Source organism: Leptosomus discolor, chromosome 9 (genome assembly GCF_034619465.1).
Source record: "Leptosomus discolor isolate bLepDis1 chromosome 9, bLepDis1.hap2, whole genome shotgun sequence".
In the NCBI taxonomy this organism is placed as follows: Eukaryota; Metazoa; Chordata; class Aves; order Leptosomiformes; family Leptosomidae; genus Leptosomus; species Leptosomus discolor.
In genome coordinates this window covers 19,955,214-19,975,174 of record NC_141399.1, presented here as the reverse complement: position 1 = coordinate 19,975,174, position 19,961 = coordinate 19,955,214, and the positions used below count along the sequence as shown (strand labels likewise).

General features: G+C 48.2%; 2 protein-coding genes across 2 annotated transcripts; both read right to left on the bottom strand.

The window, feature by feature from the left end:
• Positions 1 to 2,450: 2,450 nt before the first annotated feature.
• Positions 2,451 to 5,446, bottom strand: RBM15B (RNA binding motif protein 15B). Its single transcript, XM_009958325.2, has one exon. It carries the CDS (start codon positions 5,444 to 5,446, stop codon positions 2,714 to 2,716), a length of 2,733 nt encoding a protein of 910 aa, XP_009956627.2. The 3' UTR covers positions 2,451 to 2,713.
• A 523-nt stretch (positions 5,447 to 5,969) lies between these two features.
• Positions 5,970 to 10,941, bottom strand: MANF (mesencephalic astrocyte derived neurotrophic factor). The gene is made up of 4 exons (XM_086470067.1): positions 10,854 to 10,941; positions 8,274 to 8,401; positions 7,324 to 7,465; positions 5,970 to 6,154 (listed from the first exon to the last, which is right to left on the bottom strand). Exons 1-4 carry the CDS (start codon positions 10,939 to 10,941, stop codon positions 5,970 to 5,972), a joined length of 543 nt encoding a protein of 180 aa, XP_086326193.1.
• Positions 10,942 to 19,961: the final 9,020 nt, after the last annotated feature.

Genomic DNA, 19,961 nt, shown 5'->3' with positions numbered 1-19,961 from the left:
TTTGTTTGTAGGAGGGAGATTTGTTGGTCCTCTATTCATCCACACATGCTCACAACCATCACCCACTTTTTACTGGGAACAGAATTCCCATCATTAATCTTATCCAACACAAAGAAAGAATGACAATACTTGTCTTCTAAAAAACCCCTACATTACTACTTTCTTGTCTCAAAAGGAAAGTGGAAGATGGGGGATTGCTGGTGGTTCCCTAACTTTGCCATCAAGCAGTTGCAGCTTTTATCATGTATTGTTTTCCTTCTGATTTCTCACATTCACACACCATAACACACACACAAGACCACTCCACAGCAGCATGAGCTACAGCTCGCTGCCAGCAAGAAGCCAGCCAGGCATTTGTTATGGCAACACCACGCACTCTGCCTCAGACTGCATGGACACCTCCAACATGTAAGATACGCTGATAAAAAGCTCTAATCACTCTATGACTCTGGCCATAAGGGATATTTAATAGCACTTGGTTTCAGATAACACTTAACGGTTACAATTGTTGACATTTGGCACTGTCTAAATTACAACAGCATTGGGGACTCGGTCACAAGGCTAAAAGTTGGTGTCCCTGTAACCATGTAAAACCAGCGGCAGTCCAGCTACTCTACGCCGCGCAGCCATGGTGTCGTGAAGGGTACCTCTGCACTACCCTGTGTGGTGAGCCTGGAGACATGGCTTGGCTGCTGGGAGCAGCAGCGTTGCGCCTCTGCTCCCGCAGCATCAGTTGGCTTTCCTGGAGCGCTGCCGCTCCCAGCAGACAAGCCAGCTCACCTCTCACTGAATCATGCCCACACACCATGGACAAAACCCTCCATGGCCTTGTAGCTGTACTTGGGCCCTTATGGACAGAACTACGTTTTCTGGGGTACAGAAGATGCATCATCAAGTGAAATACTAACCCCCTCATGATCACACTAACTCATTAAATTTACTTTTAATATAATCATCACAGTATTAAATGTTAAAAAAAATGCCAAACCGACCCATACTTATTGATATCAATACATTATTAAATTAAGCAACTGCTCATACATCGTCAACTGATGATGTCCCTACTGTGAAACCACAGGGTTAAAAAGTAATAAAAGCATCATTAAATTGAGTTATGCTCCCTGCGCTATATAGGTTTTGATACCAATCATACCTGAGAGCACAGTTTTAAAAGGGCCTTTGGCAGCTGTCAGCAAGTGAGTCTGCGCCGTCACAGAGACCAGTGCAAGAAAGACTCTGGTTCTCCCAGGATTTTGTTCACTTGCTCACCACCAAAACAACAACAAAAACCCCTGCAAATGTAAAGAAACTTTCAAATTTAGTGTTCTTAATCACACACAACTTTCTGTAACCCTCCTAAAACCTACAGGCATCATTTAAAAAAATAAAAATATCCACAAACTGAACAGCGTAGATTTTAACTCAAATTTGAACTAGTTACCACATCCTTATGTTGCTGAGCAATCAGAGGTGCAGATGTCCTGGCTTCTCTCCTAAACAACTGCCTCATACCAGAGTTAGTTAGAAAAGGCTTAAAATTTCAAATTTTCATCTCCAGAGTTTCCTACAATCATAGACAGGTTACTTGCAGTAACATAACAAGTTTTCAGACAGCCAGACATGTTAAGCTCTTCCTTTTTTTTTTTTTTTTTCTTTTGTAAGCCTACAAACAAGTTTCAACTTTAGCAAAAAAAAAAAAAAAAAAAAGTTTGCCTTTTGTCTTCTTTCAATAAAGGACTTCAGATAGTGCAACATGAACTACGCAAATGGGCACCTACAGGTCGCCAAAACCCTTTGTGCCCTTTATTTGCTTGTCTACATCTAATACAGGCCCAAGTAGGTTCCCCCTTAAATTACTTTTTTTCCCCCTCCTGCTTGTTTTTTTTGTTTGTTTGTTTTTTGTTTTTTTTTTCCTTTTATAAAAACTGGGAATGTCAAGCCTCATTTTTGTTTTACCTAAGAACTTCTGACTGAGAGTATTGGGTGCTCTCAGCCCTCACACAACTGAATACAGAGTTGACTCCTTTGTAGCAAACTTTTTGCCAAGTATTAACTGTTATTTTTTTGTTGTTGTTGTTGTGTACCAAAACCATTTCTATTCTTAATCAGAATTTGGTTCCTTGGTAGCTGGCTTCCTGGGAAGCTTCTATTGTCAAATAGAGAATCAACAGGAATGCATCCAGACTCAAATTTATGAAATAAAAAGCAAACAGGACAAAAAAAAAAAGCAGAACCAACCTTTCAGTCTCTCATACAGCAGTGAAGAACCGCGCCCCCCCCCCCCCGCCCCCTTCCCCCTCCCACCTTGCAGGACACATATAAAGAGACGGAGGAGGTGCAGGAGGCTGGGGTGTAAGAAAATGAAATGGGCTGAGACCATCACCTTCCAGCTCCTGATAGCACTGGGAATCAGCCCTTCCTGGGCCATAAAAACTAGGATACCGCACAAGTTTAGAAATCCATCAGTGAACAAGGCTTTACTGACAAGTTTTCATACAGTTAAAAAATAAAAATACAGAACAACAGCTGACAGTGTCACATATTAAAAACGAATAAAATGGGCTCTATTTAAATGGTATTAAAATTAATTCAAACTAAAAATCTTACCACTTTGGTTGAGGTGTTTTGAGCCTCCACCAAAATGATTTGCCTTAAAAACAACTGGGTTGTGTGACACACAAAGAAAACATGGAATCTGAAAAGACAGTGTGGGCTAGGCAGTGTCTTTGACTATAACTATCACCATATGTTCTTCTTCTAACTTTCCCAATGTCCTTAGTGCTGACTGGAGGTACTGCTGAGAGAATTCACAAGGAGGGAACGCATAAAGCATGCCTGTGCTGTCTCTGCCCTTCGCCCCTCCCACGGGCAGGCTGATAACCCCAGCAGCCTGCTTCTGTTTCAAGTAGGAGACCAGATTCCTGAGAAGCCGTCGCTGCAAGCCAGGCTCTACAACAGGGAAGGTCCCCTCAGACCCTGCTGGGGTGGACTGGGTCGCCAGGAGTACAGCGTAGCCGTTGGGGCTGCCTTGTTTGATACGGCGAGTTACTTCATCCAGCTTGGGCTGGTCGAGCCGAAGTCTCTGCGCGATTTTGAGCTGTGTTAACTTCCCGCCTGATGAATGGTCTTTAAGGAGTCCATTGATGACGCCGAGGTCTCCCTCCAGGATGTGCATAGAGGTGGGGAAGCAGCTGTTTTTTAGCACAAGAAGCCCATTCCAAGCAAGTTGCAGTGTCTGAGCGTATTCCGATAAATTCTTTAGCTTTTTGGTCTCAGATTTTGTCTCCTCGTGAGTTTTTGATTCTGATTCACCAGTTCGATGATTGCGTTCGCTGTCCCTTTTTTTAGGCTGGGGAGCATCGGATGCCTCACGATGGGGTTTCTCCTCAGTTGCATGACGATTGTTCTGAAGGGAGTTACTCTGCTCTTTCTCGGCTCCAGATTCTGTAGTGTGATTCTCCTTGCGAGCCCTATCTGGGCTGCGGTCTAAAGCAGGCCCACTGGCCTTTGTCCTGCTTCTGTCCTCGTAAGGCGAGTGAGTAGTCCTCCCGCGGTCACTGGAAAGACTCCGGCGTTTCCGCCTTTCTTCCCATGGTTTGGGTACGCTGCGATCACTGTCGCTGCCCCAGCGCTCTCCACTCCGGCTACGCACCGATCGGCTGTAGCTTTCCAAGTTGTTTCTGCGTTCAGCGTTTTTGGCAGGGCTGGCCCAGTCTGCCTCTGCAAAGCTCCTGTCTCTGTCTGAGTACAGGAGATGTGGAGGAGTCCTATCTCGCACCCTCAAGTCTTGCTCTAGGCTTCTGTGTCTGCTGTACCCATCAGCTAGCAGTTCATAGTGCATGGGGAGCGGTGAAGGCTGGTACTGCTGCGGGTATCTCGTCTCTTCTGCTTTGGCAAAATCCACTCGGAGTCTCCTCTCCGGTCCGCCCAAAGGAAAGCCCCTCATCTGCGCACAGGCAGCCTGGGCAGCATCCAAGCTTTCGTACTGGATATAAGCGAAGCTGTCTCCCTTCACATAGTCAATAGTCCTGATGCTGCCGAAGCGGTCGAACTCCCTCGCCAGGGCAGCCAAGGAAGTACTTGGACCAAGACCACCCACCCACAGCCTGGTAGTCGGGTTGGCTTTCCCGTAGCCAATTTTGATAGGGTTCCTGCCGACAACGCGGCCTGACATGGCAACCTTGGCTCGATGCGCCATGTCCAAGTTTTGGAACTTGAGGAAAGCGTAAGCCCCGCCTTGGCCCCGGGCAGGGCGCTTGATCACCACTTCTTCGATGATGCCATACTTCTCAAAGGCACGTCTCAGCTCCACCTCCGAGACATTGTGGTCCAGGTTGCCAATGAAGAGGTTGCGGGTTGCTCTCTGATCATCCTCCGGCATCAGGTCTTCCTCAGCCACGATGGGGTAACTGTAAGGGCGGCCGCGCTCGTCATACAGCCCATAGTAATCCAGGGCCCTCTCCCGCTCCCGGGAGAGCCCAATGGCAGCTGCTTCCAAAGCGAAGGCGGCAGCCGCAGCATGAGCATGTCTGGGCCGTGGCTCCCGCAGCAGAGGGCTGGTGACAGGAGAGAGCGATCTCTGCTTGTACTGGTAGGCGCTGTGGATGGGTGGCAGGTACCCCAGGGGCTCCGGAGAGGGCGCAGGGGGTGGCGTGCGGCTCCTCCGGCCCCCCCGCAGATACACCGGCTCCACCTTGAGGGGCCGATCGTAGAGCAGCAGCTGCCGAGCCCGTGCGTGCCGGCGGGCGTCCCGGGCGTCCCCGGGGTGTCGGAAGTTGACGTAGGCAACGCGGCCGAGCTCGGGCGTGTGGGAGAGTTTGACACTGATGTCCCCGGCGCCCCCCCCCGCGAAGCGCTGGAAGAGGCGGAACAGGCCATCCTCCAGCAGCTGGTCGGGCAGGGCTGCGCTCAGCCCGCTCACCAGCAGCGTCTTGTACTCACAGGAGCCGGGCGGCTCACCGGCCAGGCCCGCCGAAGCCCCCAGCGGCGCCAGCAGCAGCGAGGGCGCGGCGCCCGGCGGCGGCCCGGCCAGCAGCAGCGACGGGGCCACTACGGCGCCGGGCAGGGCCTTGGCCTTGGGCACGCCGAGCGCCCGGGACGACGAGGAGGAGGAGGGGGCGGCCTGGCTGCCGCCGCGGGCGCCCGAGGCCGAGCCGCTCCCCGCCGGGCGGTGGTTCGAGTCGCCACCGCCACCGCCGGCGCGTTCATCCCCGCGGTGGCTGCGGGAGCTGGAGCTGCCTCCGCCGCTGGTGGTGCTGCCGCCTCCACCGCTGCCGCTGCCGCCGGGCGTGGACTTGTCCCGGCTGCTGCGGGAGGCGCCCGAGCTCCGGTGCGGGCCGCGCCGGCTGCTGCTCTCGCGTTCGCGCTCGCGGGGCCGCTTGGCGGCGGCGGCGCGACCTCCCGCGGCCCCCGACGGGCTAGAGTCCCGTTCGCTGCCCCGCTTCATGGCGCCGGGGCCTGCGGCTCAGGAGACGCCTCCGGCGGCCGCCGCCATCTTGGACAAAAGGGAACGAAGGCGGCTCCGGCCGCCGCGCCGCGCGGGTTCTACGTCATCGCCCCGCGTCCCGCCGCATGGCGGCGTCAGGGGCGCGATGGCGCCGCACAGCGACGTGGACGCAAGAGCGCCTCCCGGCCGCACGTGACGGCGGGCGACCAATTCACGAAGGGCGGCGGCGCGCGCCCGGCAGAGCCCCGCCCCCTGCTGAGCGGAGGGGGCAATGCGGGAGTGGGAACAGCGCCTTGCGCGCACGCACGCGCGGCACCGCCCCCGCCGGAGAGGCGTGAGGAAAGCGGGGGGGGGGGGGGGGGGGGAATTTGGGGCGGGGGTGGGTGATTGTGTCTGTCGCGCAATCACGTCACACGGCACGTGTCCGCCCGGCAGAGACCGTTGTAGTTTAATGAACGTCCCGTACAGCGCGCGCGCCGCCCCAGCTCCCGCCGGCGGGGGCGCGCGCCGGGGCCACCGCCCCTCAGAGATCGGCGCGGGCGCCGGCGGCGCGCGGCGCGTACTTGGGCATCAGTTCGTGGATCCTGCGGATGAAGTCGGACTTCTCGGCGCAGCCCTTGCACGCCTCGCCCCAGTCCTCCAGGATTCGCCGCAGCTCCTTGACGCGCAGCTTGCGCAGGTCGGCGGTGCTCAGGTCGATCTGCTTGTCTGCGGGGAGAGCAGAGCCGCGCTCAGCGGGGACGGGACGGCGGCCACCGCCTCCGCCGCCCCGGGCCGGGGGAAGGCCCAGCCCCGCCTTCTGCGCCGGGGGGGTGCCCGGTGCGTTGTGTGCGGAGACGGCGAGAGCCCGGCGGTGCGGGGTCCGACGGTTGCCGCGGCGGAGACCAGTACGGGAGGCGGGAAAGGCGGAACAGCGGAGGGAAATGCCAGGCTCCCCGGGGATGGAGGGAACGCCTAAGTCAGGGTTCTGACAGCAGGTGAGGTTTTAACGCTAAGCCGTTATTAGAAGCCAGGAAGTTTGGTTGCAGCTTAGATGTCAGAGTTCCACAACAGCCCCTGCAAGCCCCTTTATTATATGAGCAGCCACACTTAAATTCTGTCATCCACTGGATAAATAAAAGGTACTAGAGCGATGTCAGAGGAAAGATAAGCAAGTGACAGCAACAAAGAGCTTTTTAGGAAGCAACAGGACATTGGTACAAGACACAAGAATTATAAAGACCCACAATTCAAGGGGTGTCTCTGGGGAATGTGAGGGCAGAGATACAGGAAAGCAGTCAGGAGGAGGTATTTCCATGACGGTTCTTCATCTTAGGCTTTTTAGGAAGAGCATGTCATCTATAAGCGTGAGAGTTCAAGGAAAATTAAAAGAAACAAGAGTGCTGAACGCTCTGAGTGGACACAGGAGGAGGTGAGAAAGAAGTGTTTAGCAGCCTGCTCCTGGCAAACATAAGAGCAGCTGGGGCTACAGAGCTTAGCTAAGGGCTCAAACCCTGCCTACAAGAGACGTCATCCCAGGCTATGGGACACTCCTGGCTGCTCCCCAGGACAAGCCTCACTGCACACTCTCCTAAATACGATGCACCAAATAGAGATTTAAGCGCAGTAGTGCTGAGATGCCCGGGAGTGACTTATTTCAAGGCAGATCAGTGGCTCTGCAGAAGCTAAAAAGGGTTAGTAGCCAAGAATCTTACCTGAGCATCTCCATAAGACTCTCTACGATGTTCATGGAGAGCAACCCAGGTTGTGCAACCTAATCAGGCTAGCGATCTTGCTACAAAACTTAGTAGGACTGCGTAGATTTAGCATGCTGTTTTACCCCAAGTGATCCACACCCCAGAAGAACACGGGCATTTCCCCTTATGCTGGCAACTCACCGTATTTAAGCTCACAGATCTGACTGTCTTTCTTCTTTAATTTCTCACAGATCTTTTCCACGGGGATGTGATGACTCATGGGCTTTGATACCTCGTTAATGATTTTGGTGGCTGCATCACTTGTGGCCCCAACATAATAGCACTAGAGGGAAGAAAAGGATGAGGTGGGGATGCATGGAAAAATGCTTCTAAAAGGAGTTTTCTATCCAACTTCTCACTTGGTTTTGCAGCTACATGCTTACTGTTATAGAACCTTTCCAAGAGACTGCTACAGGCAAGCAAAAGGAAGCCTAACTCTGAGCCCAGGGTACTGAGCAGACATTTCCCATCACACTGCTCTTAAAGCTGTTGAGGCTGGTTGTCTTGTTTCTCAACTTCTTAAAAAATTAAATTGGATTAAGAATAAAGTCTTCTTCATTCAAGGAGAAAGACTTTCTGAAGCATTCCCCCTCTGCATTTCTGATGGCGTCTCTCTGAAGTTCTCTTCTTAGGATTGAGTTCAGGGCCTTTTCCTTGGGGCTTTTCATTTGGGGATTGCCTTCTGGTTTTAGTTAGGGTAATTTTGTTGTCCTTTATTGAGTTTTCAGCCAAAAAGCATAAATATTTTAACAGCTTACATAGCACCCCAAATACAGTTTAAGGGACAAGTCCTACAGCAAATAAAATCTTTCTAATCTCCAGCACTTCAGTAACAGGGAGAAACAAGGTCAACCAGTCTGGTTTTTTTGTTTGTTTGTTTTGTTTTGTTTTTTTTAAGGTGAAGAGGCTGAACTCCTCAAGTCTTCTCTTATAAAAAATACAGGACCAATTGTGGCCACAGAGCTAGGAAGAACAGCCCCTGGGAAGCCATATCATACAAACTCAGAAACACTAGTTTCCCCCCGCCATTTGCCAAGTACTCTGCAACTTACTCCCTCAAAAGGCAAGTATCATCGGCTACCACTACTTACCAGGCGGTTCTCTTTGCCTTTTGTTTCTTTGCAGGATTTCAAGAGCTCCTTTTCAATACTGGCAGGTGTAAACTCAACATCATTGTCCTTTAGACTCTGGTAGAACCTTCCCAGGAACGTGACACACACTGGAAGGGAAGATGGATGGAGTTATCTGCCACTGCAGTGATCTCATGGCAGCTCTTACAGGGCACTTGTAGGGAAACAGAATGAGGGATTTGGAGAACAGAAGTTCTAGAAGCTGCATTAGCAGTCAGTGACTTCACATGTATTTAAGTCAGTCTTTCAGAGCACATGTGAATTAACAATATGCCCTGGTATTTTTGGTGGGTTTTGACAATCTGAGAAACCAGATCCATGGAAGTGTCCAGTGGCTTCTGTACACTGTCCCGAGTGAGCGGCAGGATTCAGCTGAGGGGTGCAACACAAAACAGTGCCTGTGCAAAAATGTAAACTTTGTCTTATTCTTGCTGCTTTTGGAAGCAACTTCGCAGACCACAGGCCTCAGAACCAGTTCTGATTGAAAACCAACTCTCTCTATGCAATCCCGTTACAGACTCCACGTGTGCTGGTTTTAGTAATATGGTTATCACTGATTATCAAGTTGGTTCAGTTCATACGTAAGTTATTTCAAAGAGAAAAAGAAATTATGTGATCACACCCTGTGTCCACTTGGCACATTTCTCCTCTCTTCACTCCCACAAGCTTCTGAATCTGTTTCAGACTGAAAGAGGGAAGAGTCTTAAAGACAATGAAACTCCCACAAGTGCATCAGTAGTCGAGAGGAGAGATCCAAGTTCCTGCCTGTGGGAAGGGCACGTACAACTTGGTCATTACACTTTCCCTTCGGCAGCAGTTGCTCTGCATACACTCCAGACTACGCATAGCCCACCCACGTGTCGCTGGGGAGGAGGGCAGACAGCTACAGTTACCACAGCACCCAGGGTCTGTGTGACAGGGCAACTGAGAGAGACCCTGTCAGTTTGCCGAGCGTCAGATTTCACTCGTTCTGCTGCTCACACAACTAGCCTGTGAACATCGGCATCGCCTGGACCACGAGCTCTGTGGCCCCACCAATTCCTGCAGTGGGACCTGTGGATTCTCACGACTTCCAGGTGAGACAAGTGCCAGGCACTGGCTGCCTCTAGAGGAAAGGAAAGGTCTTTTTTGTGATTTGTTTACCCCAACAGGAAGGGATCTGCAAATATTATTGTCATTAGCAACTTGTATTCAACTCTGAACACAAGCTGTGGCACAGGAAACGGGTAAATACCGGAAATCATGTACGACCGTCACAAAGCCAAGTAGAAACTTACTCTCATTATATTAAAACTAGAAGTAATTATAAGCTGGGCCATTCAGGAAAACATTTTTTTTGTATGCATACAACACCGTCATTTACCTCACATCAGTTTGTCCCCAGTCACAGACACATACTGAGGTCCACTGTGCGCTGTTTGGAAGTGAAAACCTTTGGAAAGAATAAAGATGCTGCAGGAGGTGGTACCAATGGCTACAGTACAGCAGAAACAAATTTCCAACCTAGTGCTGGGACAGCAGGTGAAAGTTTTGATTTACTATGTTCCCTTCACCTCCTTCTGTCTTACTGTTTCTCTCCCTACAAAAAGGAGGAAGGCGTGAGCATTAGTACCACAAACTCCCAAGCAGTGACTACAGCCCCACCTCAAGTTTTTCTTGTTTCACGTGGGGAATCTGTTGTGTTCCACCATGCAAGAGCAGTTTAAATTGCCGTGTAGCTCAACAGCTTCCACTCCAGAGGCTTTCCTGTTTAGGTAAAGTGCCGAGTTTGACTTAGATCAGCTGAACACTGCTTCTGGCTTTACACACTAAAGAGAGGACACCGAATACAACAGCAGTCGGTGGGCAAAGCCGAGGTGAACGTAACCCTGTGACGAGCAAGGGAGGAGTGCGGGTCAGTAACTGCACTCCCTTCCTCCCGCTTGCCGCCTCGCAGCAGCTCCCTGCTTCGATAGTCACCCGGCTCAGGAGGGCGGCGGGGGAGAGCGCTTCCCCGCGCCCCGGCTCGCACCGGCCGAGATGCCACAGCCGCCGAGCCGGAAGAGGGGACCGTCCAGCCTCCCGGGCTCTGCGATACCGCTCAACCGCTTGAGAGGAGACCGGCAACTTCTCGTCTGGGCTACCCCACCTCCGGAAGGGAGGCCCCGGCCCCCTCCCGCGGGATGGACGGGCCCAGCCGAGGGGGAGAGGGGCACCGCCGGCAGCCCCGCCCCGCGCCTCCCGGGGGCGGCACTGCTCCCCCGCGGGCCTCCACTTCCCCGGGCCGCTCAGCCGGCGCCGGCACCCGGCTACCTCCGTCCCGGCCCGGCCCGGCCCGCCGGCTCTCGGGCGGACTTGGGAGACTTTTCCTGCCCCAGGAGGAACCGCTCCCGCCGGCCCAGCCCCAGCCCCGAGGCCCGCCGCGGGGCTGCCCCGCGTCCCGGCCCCTCACAGCAGCGGGCGGGCCGGGCTGCAGGAGGCGGCGGCAAGAAGCAGCTTTACCTCGCCGGGCCCGGAGGCCGCCATCCGGCCCCGCCCCCCCTCCGGCCCGGCCCCACTCACCCTCGCACTCCCCGTCGCGCAGGGCCCGGCTGCCGGCCAGCAGCAGGAGCAGGGCCAGCGCCGCCCAGAACCCGTGGGCCGCCCGCATCCCGCCTCGCTCGGCAGCCCGCGCTCACTGCGCCCGCCGCACCGGGAACCGGCACCACCGCCCCCGCACCGGCTCCCCCTGCCACTGCCGCCCCATTGGCTCGCTCCCCGCCCGGCTTCCACGCCGCCCCCCCCCATTGGCCGTTCTGCGGCCTCCACGGGAGAGTTGGCGGTCGCTGATTGGGGGAGGCGGTGGAACTCCGGCGCGCGGCGAGTTTCCCCGCCTCCCTTCGCCGCCATTTTTGTTAAGGGAAAAATGTCCTCGTGCGCTTCCTAGTGCCTGCCTACGTGCGCCATCTTCTAAAGGGGCAGATTCTCACACCTGCCGCCGAGGGGCGCGGCGGGGGCGGCTCCGCCTTTGCTGGCAGTCAGCGCCGGCCTTGGGCGGCCGTTGGGGTTGTGAGGTGAGGCTGAGGGGGTTGCCCGAGGCCTTCGAGTTTGGCGCCAATGGGAGCGTCAGGTTGGCGCGGTTCCGTTTTTCTGGGTTCTCGTGGGCTGAGGGTGTGTCAGGAGGGAGTTCGGCAGGGCAGAGGAGGAGCCGCCTGGGTGGGTGGCCATTGGGAGGGCCCTGCCTCCTGTGAGGGCTGTGGGAGCAGGAGCGGCAGGGACAGGCTTCTCCTCGGCCTTGGTGTCAGCCCTGGTAAAGCCCTTCACGCGCGGGTTTTGGTCATGCCTGGATGCCCTGTGAGTTATAACGCCTGAATTCTTTGAGGTGGGACAGCTGAAAGCTGAGTGGTTAAAGTAACAACCTACATGCAGCTTGTTTCTGGCTTCTTGGGTGGTTGTTTTTGCAGAGTCAAGGAAAAAAATAAAGATTTTTATTATTCCTACTCACTATGCAAGTCACTGGGCCTTTTGTTCCCCAAGCCCTCAGGGGATGTGCTAGGAATCATCCCCAACCTTGAATGATCCCCGACCCTATGAGCTTATCACTTAAATCCCTTTGAAGTTGTAGGCCTGCTGGGGGAGGGCTACACACCTGTTGGCAGTTTCTTGTCCTGTGGGGCTGTATGTTTAACTGTACGTGTCCTAGGATGTCATTTTAGTAAAAGAAGGTAGAGGCAAAGTCATACAGCCCTGTGCTACACCAAGGGAGCGTGCATCTTAGCTTGGTGGGTTCTCTTGGTACAGGAAGACTAGCGAAGCAGCCTAGTTGTGCCTGCCCTAAGCAAAGCCGTGGTAGGAGCTGCGGGGAATTTTTCAGTGTCTTAAGTCTGAATTTGCTTGCAGGCCATCAGCTGCAAAGTATAACCTGACAAGGTGAGACAGGCAGGAGGGGAAGGAGGAGCAACCTGGTTCAGCAAAGGTCACATAGCAGGTGAGTAGTAATTAGGACATTGTATTTTGCTGGTGTAATACATCACATGTGTTTATCAGGTAGAAGTGGCTTTTTACCTTTCTAGATCTTGTTATCTCTCAAAATGTGTTTATTAAGATTGGTAATGATATTATTGTCTTTTTTTTTTTTAAAATCATCCCATAATCATTCCCAGAATTACTAGATATCAGTGTATTTTAGAAAGATTATTGGCTTTTCTAAATCTATGCTGATTGCCCACAGAAGTCACTTAGTTATGCAGAGAAGTGGTTATTTAAATTGCCCTGGTTTCTTAGCAGGACAGTGGCCAAAAGAGCTGAAAGATGAAGTGGCTATTAATTAGTTGAAAGTAATGCTTAAGTTTAGAATGAGGAGAATTTAGGAGCTTCACAATAAGGAGGAAGTTTAACTATCAAAGGAGTGCAGTTATGAAACAGATCTTCAAACAAAGTAGGAATTTTATACATTTTTATAGAACAGGCTGTGTGACAGGATAGGAGTGGTGTTACTTGGTTTCGGATTGGGAAATGAGCCTCTGTGTTTCAATATGGGATGCTCAAATGGCTGTGGCTGTGAGCCACAACAGGGAGTCCTTTCTATTTTTCTTTTTGTTGTTATTTATAGTTTATTTTCCAATGTTCCAGCAGCTAGGAAGGATTGCCTTCATTTTACCTTCTGCTTCTTTTTTGATCCATGGTGAGGTTTCCAGGATTCTGTTCATTCCACCACCTTCCGGACATTGCTTCTCTGGAGCATTAGGGAATTCTCATGCTTGAAACCTGGGTGATGGACAGCTTGTGCTGGTCCTTAATGGTGTTGGGACATTCTGACTGTTACTGGTCTAAATTGGATGGGTGTTGAAAAAGCAAAAAACTTATTTTTCTTCTTTTATTTTTTCTTAAATGTAGTTCTTAGTTTACACATGTATAAGAAGTAAGTGGTAATATTCAGAAGACTGGCTGAGCCTCAGAGATCTTCCTATAGTGTCATGTGCTCAGGATACTTTGAGTTGCATCAAGATGCATCATTCCTAGTATCTTATCTTTCAAAAATGATTGGGCTGAGGATTTAGTTCTGTATGCAAAGGTTGGTTGTCTTTATTGTTTAAAAGCCCCCTCAGTTGTTAAGGAGGCTTCAACTCTTGTTTAACTGTCACATTTTAGTGTTTGTGTTAAAAATATAGCTGCCGGAGGATATTAATCAATTAATTCTCTCTTTGGAATAAAGAGGAATCTGACAAGAACAAGGAGGAGGATGAGATCTTCTTGTATGTGAGAATTTGAGATAGGCAAAATGTGGGTGGAGTTTTACATTGTTATTAGGAAGATGCAAAGGGTGTAGGAGCCAGTGATGAGGGTTTCTAGTCCTGTTCTAAATTGTGCAGTTAGGCTGATGGAAGTATCAGCTCTGTCTTGGGGAGGTTGCTAGTGCTATGTCCATTACAGTTGCTGTACCCTACAGGATGCTGTGAAGGACAGAGGTGAGTGTGTTTGTTCCCCATGCTCGTGGAATTGTTTGGCTGTGGGTTTGGTCATAGTGTTAGCTAAATCAAATAGTACTGAAGAAGTGAGGTGCTTGGAAATAGAGCTACTGTGCCAGTGAACGGTCACAGATGTAGAGCTGGAGCACATGACTGAGTGAGGACTAAACCTCTAGTGACTTCTGCTCAGTTTTTTGCAAGCTTTCAAACCTAGTTGTGGTGATATTGCAGTGTCATGATTACGGATATAGAGTGCGACTCTCTTCTCCAGGCTGTGTGTGGTTTTACAGTGAAGGCTAGGCATTATTCCATGGTATCTGGGCAAGTATGAGTAAGAGAAAGGTGGGTAATTTAAAGAATACCTAAATAGAACATCCCTTTTCAAATTTGCATGTGGAGAAGGGCGATGGTTAGAGCTTTAGAGAGAAGCAGAAATTGGTTCCAGCATTAAATGGTTTGCTTGTTTTCCCCATAATAACCACCAAAGTTGGGATTGAGGTTGTTTCTAACCGGGCAATTTCTATAGCTGAAAATGCTCTACTTTAAAAAAAAAAAAAAAATTAAGAGGAACCAGGTAGCTATGAATGTTTGGTTTTGTGCTGGAGGCTCCTGCAGTGTATGGGTTTGGTGGGCTAGTAGTACAAAGGGAAGATGTGAGCAGGGTAGTGATAACAGGGGAGCTGGAATATGCTCAACTCTTAGTGGTCTGGTAAGAAGAGGTCACAGAATGGTTTGGGTTGGAAGGGACCTTAAAGACCATCTAGTTCCAACCCCCTGCCATGGGCAGGGACACCTTCCGCTGGACCAGGTTGCTCCAAGCCCCATCCAACCTGGCCTTGAACACTGCCAGGGAGGGGGCAGCCACAGCTGTCTGGGCAACCTGTGCCAGTGTCGCACCACGCTCACAGTGGTGAATTTCTTCCTTACATCTGATCTAAATCTCCTCTCTTTCAGTTTGAAACTGGTACCCCTTATCCTATCACTACACTGATCAAGACTCCCTCCCCACCTTTCCTGCAGGCTCCCTTTAAGTAGTGGAAGGCCGCTGTAAGGTCTCCCTGGTGCTTTCTCTTCTCTGGGCTAATCAACCAGTCACTACAGGCTAACAGGGCAACGGTAGCATGTTAGGGATGAGCAGGAGGGTTAATTGGGTGCAGTAGAGCTGTGAGGATTACAGTTGTTGGGAGGTTTAGTTACTAAGGGCAGAAGCAGTGTGCTTGTGGTAAGGTGGCTACTGTGTGGGCTGGACCTTTGCTGGCTCCGCAGTCTGAGAATACACATCTATGCACAGCTGTTGGCGTGGATGAAAGGGGTTCAGCTTCAGGTGTTAGGCTGCGAAGACAATGAAGTGTGTTCTGTCAGCATGGAGGTGAAAAAATGTAATGCAGTACTGATGTGAATAAATGCTGACTAGAAGCTGTAGTGTAGTAAACTACTATTCCAAATTTGGTTTTAATTTATGTTGGATTGATAGTAAAGCCTGTGAAAAGGGAGCAGTGGTATGTGAATTATAATGGTAAAGAGCAGACCTGTAGCTAGGACCTCTTGGCAGTGGGCTATAATGTGGTGTGTATGTGTCTCTCCTTCTGAACACTGTGTCCATGGTTTGTTAAGCAGAGTGTGCAAATAGACGGATATTTACGCAGGGGTATAGAGGGCTGCATCTTTATCAGCTAGGTTGTAGTCCTTTCTAGAGGTCTGTCTCCTCTTAACAGCTTTACAATGAAATTCGTACCAAGTGGCACAACTCTTATTTAAAAACTGGGCTGAAGTTTTCTTATTTAGGTAAGGCGTGGTATTTAGATTTCAATCTGACTAGTGTTGCCTTAGCTTAAATAAAATATTGGACTTGCTCTGAAAAAACCTTTTAGTTTTAACGGAAATGAGATTATTTTTTTTTAACTCTTGTTTAAAGCTGAGGGCTTCACACATCTTTTATCGTGTCAAATACAGTTTTTGTTTCCTATGCTTGGTTAATAAATGCTTTTTATCTGAATAAAAAAATATTAACTAAGATCTGGAAGCTGGTCTAGAAACAGTCTCAAAGGGTCTGATTTATACAGACATTTTTCAGGTGCCAGATGAACACTTCAGCTAAGCCACATTTTGATATTTTAGATGCAATTCTTATAGTTTATCTCTTCTCAGTATTTGTATGTGGTATCTACTTAATGAAAAGGGTGGCTTGGCAGTCTGTGTGTACACCCCATGGCCAGCTTAAGTTAGACTGTTATATTTTACCGCTAAATATCTTTTGGGACAAATTTCATAATTTTTTTTGTTGGTTCGTCAAGACAAGATGGGAGAAATGGGTTACTCTCATCTGTCTCCTGCATCTTGACCTGGTTGATTAGTGGTAATGGAAGAAAATTATGTGCATGTTGAAGTTGCTGTAGCTCTTTAATTCCCAAATCCTGTGTTTCTACATGTCTCCATTACTGTTATTTCACACTTATCCTGTCAAAATAATTGGTATTTAAATACTTAAAATTGAGAAATGAAATCACTGCTAAACTGTCCTACTCTTACAATAAAAAAAAAAGTGAAGTGTCACTCATCAAGTAGCAGTGAGATGTGTATTGAGGAACTAATTAACAGTTGACCTCTGAAAGTATTGCCTTCAAACTGTGTCTCAGGCTGTTCTGTGTGTCAGGTAGATCTCCTAACTGACTAGACTAAGCTGGTGGATATGCCTGATGCTTGCTTTAAGAAGCTAATACTAAATAAAATAGTTACTGTCAGCTAAGAGAATGTGGAAGCTGTTCCCTCACCACACGTAACAGCCACATGGTCCTTTTGGTTGCCCTCAATTTTCCTCATTCACACAGAAGTGGGAAGCAATGGCTGTTTCCGCATACCTCGAGAATGTTTGGAGCAGCCTAAGGATAGCAATGAACATACAGCTTACTGTTTTAATATCAGGTTTAATCTTGAATTCCACATCACAGCGGTCGAGTGAATGGGTAAGGGAAAGAAACCCGAAACAAACAGCAAATATTTACATCTAAAATTCACACCACTTATTTGTTGGTTCTGCAAACATGCTATCACAATATATACAATGAAGTACCTTTAGGACACTTGTACAAATTGTTTTTTTCCTTTTAAATTTGATTTCCATTATAGATAAGATAGCTGTTGTCATTTATTTTAAACATGAATACACAAAAGAGAAGTGGTTAAAGGTTTTTGCCTTTTTTTTTTTAAATAAGCACAGAATGCCAGAGGTTAAAAACACATTTACAGGGCAGAATACCAGTCAGACATCACAATCTATACATTTTTTGCTCAATTTCCTGTACAAATACACAGCATTCAAATGGGGGTATTTACAAAGACGCATGATCAGAGGAAATTTTAAATATCACATAATTTGTTTCCCAAAGGCTCTTGCTCTCTCCAGCCTCCCCAGTTTTGGCTGATTCCCCCACAGAAGGGATATGCAATATCCCTTACCTAAAAAAAAGGTAAGTAAGCTAAAAACCAAACAGAGGAAAAGATGGAAAAGAATCTGAGTCTTGTACACAGTAATAAAACCAAACCAACTGTTGAAAAAAAAAGTAGGATTCAGATAAATTGTTTTAATTGCTTTTCTTCTACTAGTGTAGTTCCTTCTCAATTTTGTTTCAGATGGGGCCAGCAGGTACACTGACGACGGAGAGATTTGTAGCAGAATTCCACCAATTTTCTCAGGAATGCACGTGCTATTTTGTTATGCAAAGAAAACCCAATGAAGGCAAGTACATACTAAGTTTGAATTACAGCTAAGTGTAGAATGACAAGGTCCTGTTCAAAACATCCTGTTGCTGTGGTTTATACAAGGAATCTTCAAAACCTGCTGGGCAAGTGCAACAACTGCTGTTGCTTCCACCTACTCCAGGACAGAGCTTGATGTTGGAGTTGTACTATGCTGTAAGACACCTCACCCTACAGAAAAGTATTAGTTCCACCAATCACAAAAATCTTAATAGTCTTTCCATCTTCTGCCTCCTTTAAGGCAAGCACTAAAAAGGGAGACAGGATACTTGGTAGATAACAGAACAGTGAGAGAAATCTAACTCCAGAGAGGCTTAAATTTGGTAAATTCAGAGATTTATTCTAGCCTTCTCTGTGTGGACCTGCCATAAACTAGGTATTTGTATCCATCATCTGATTGATCTTCAAACACTTACAAATACATAGTAACATCAGACTCCCAAAATGGACTCACTGCTGTTGTACAATGTCTCTAATCAGACTAGAATGATGTTTTGAGAGACCAATTAGAGCTTTAGTGCGCAGGTTTCCCAGCTGACTGGGACTTAGTTCCATGTTAGTTGTATTCTTGGTTTTGCAAAGTTTTATTTGCAAGACCTGCTGTTTCTTTTGCAATAAGGAAGCTCAGTAAATCACTACATTTACTACTTTTATCTTCCTACCAACAAAAGAAGCGGGGATGGAGTGGGAGTAGGGGAGACAAAATTGAATATTTAGTTCTCTTAAAAACTTCACTTGAAGAGTCTTCGTCAGATTGGAGAATAGCATATCTGAAAATATTTTACTCATTTCTAAGGAATTGCCTTGACTTACCTTTACCAAAAAAACTAATTTTGAGTTGAGTTTTCATACATGTCTTCCAGAGATCTGGCTTGGTTCAATAACATTTAGGACTACTCTAGCATTGGAGAACTCTCCTTCCTGCTAGAGATTAAATGCCTGCTATAGGCCAGGTTTTATTATCATTGTCTTAACTGTGAATGTAACTAATGATTACAAGCAGCCTGCATTACTAACAAAGTAGAGGACGCAAGAGAGACTTTGTTCCAACCAAATAGGCCATTTAAGAAACAAATCCATAACTTACTAGTTTTGCATGGGCTAGAGCTTGAGAAAGAAAATAAACAACTCCTTTTAAAAATCCCCTTCATACAACTGCTGAGTCCAGACTTTGTACAGACAGACCATCTTTAGTAGAGTTCAGAAGCATTGTACTCTGCCCAGTCACTGTATTTAGAGGTAGTGCTAAAGGTGACCTGTAAAAGATTTATAATATCCCTTTTTTGCTTCTTTACGCTGTTTGTAGCATGAGAAACTGAGTGGTTAGGGCAAGAATTAATATGAAAGTTGAGTGCTATTCCCGTTTCTGACACTAATTTATATGGTGGAGATAAGTCTCTTATTTGAATGTGCTTCAGGTTTTTCAGTGGTAAGAAAGAGGGTGGTCTGTTACCATCCTCTGGAATGTGCTTTGCAGTCTGCAGGTGGAAAAGGAAAGCTGAAATGTGTGTGCGTATGGTAAGGGAAGGAACATTGCTTGTTTATCTGAAAACATTACATATTTGATATGCTCTTGATTGAAAGTTTCTTGAAAAATATGAAAATAGAAATAAAAGATTTCTTAGTGTTCTTTTCAAAGAATAGATCTTGGCTCTATTATCCTCCGATTTTATTCCTGGTTTGTCATGTACTGAACTAAGCAAATACTGATTAAAAGGCTTGTTTTGTGTTCATAGACTCATACTGTTTTCACCTCTGCATAGTGTTTTGGTTGTTTGGTGTTTTTTTTTTTTTTTTTCTTCAAATGTTCTTCTGCCCTTTCTGGAACTTGTCAGTAAAAAATATGGTGGTGGTGGAGAAGGCTGTATTGCTGCCTGAGGTGCAAAGAAAAGAAATCAACCATCCAGAAGACAGAAGCAGCAGCTCTTAAGGCTGCTTTATACATTCTAAAGAAGCAAAAGAGGAAACAAACATTTCTTCTTTACAGGTTGCCTTTAAGATCCCTGACTCTAGGGTGTACGCTAAATACTGGGCATTTCTTGAATCTTGGTGTTTTCTGTCTACTGTGAGAGATGAAGATTCTTTCTGCACACCAGCTGCAGTGAGTTTCTGGGAGGGACTGAGGACATTATGTTAATGGGGAATGAATCTCAGCTCCTGGGTGATAGAAGTTGGTGAGAATTGTGATGTTCAGCCCTGAGGCACGGATTGTTGGATATGATGCATTTAAGCCACCTCTTCTTTACTGGCTGGGTCACCAAGCAGCTGTGGCATGCAAAACTGTTTGGTTTTGGTTTTCTTTTTTTTTTTTAAACTGGAATAGAAATGCTGGTGTCAACAGCCTGCCCAAAGTTGGGCATGGGAAAGGCCTACAATGAGGTTGTAGCTCCAACAGCTACTAACCTCCTCTCATTCTGTAGCACAGATGAATAGTGTATGATTCCAATGAGAAAGTAGATTGTTTAGC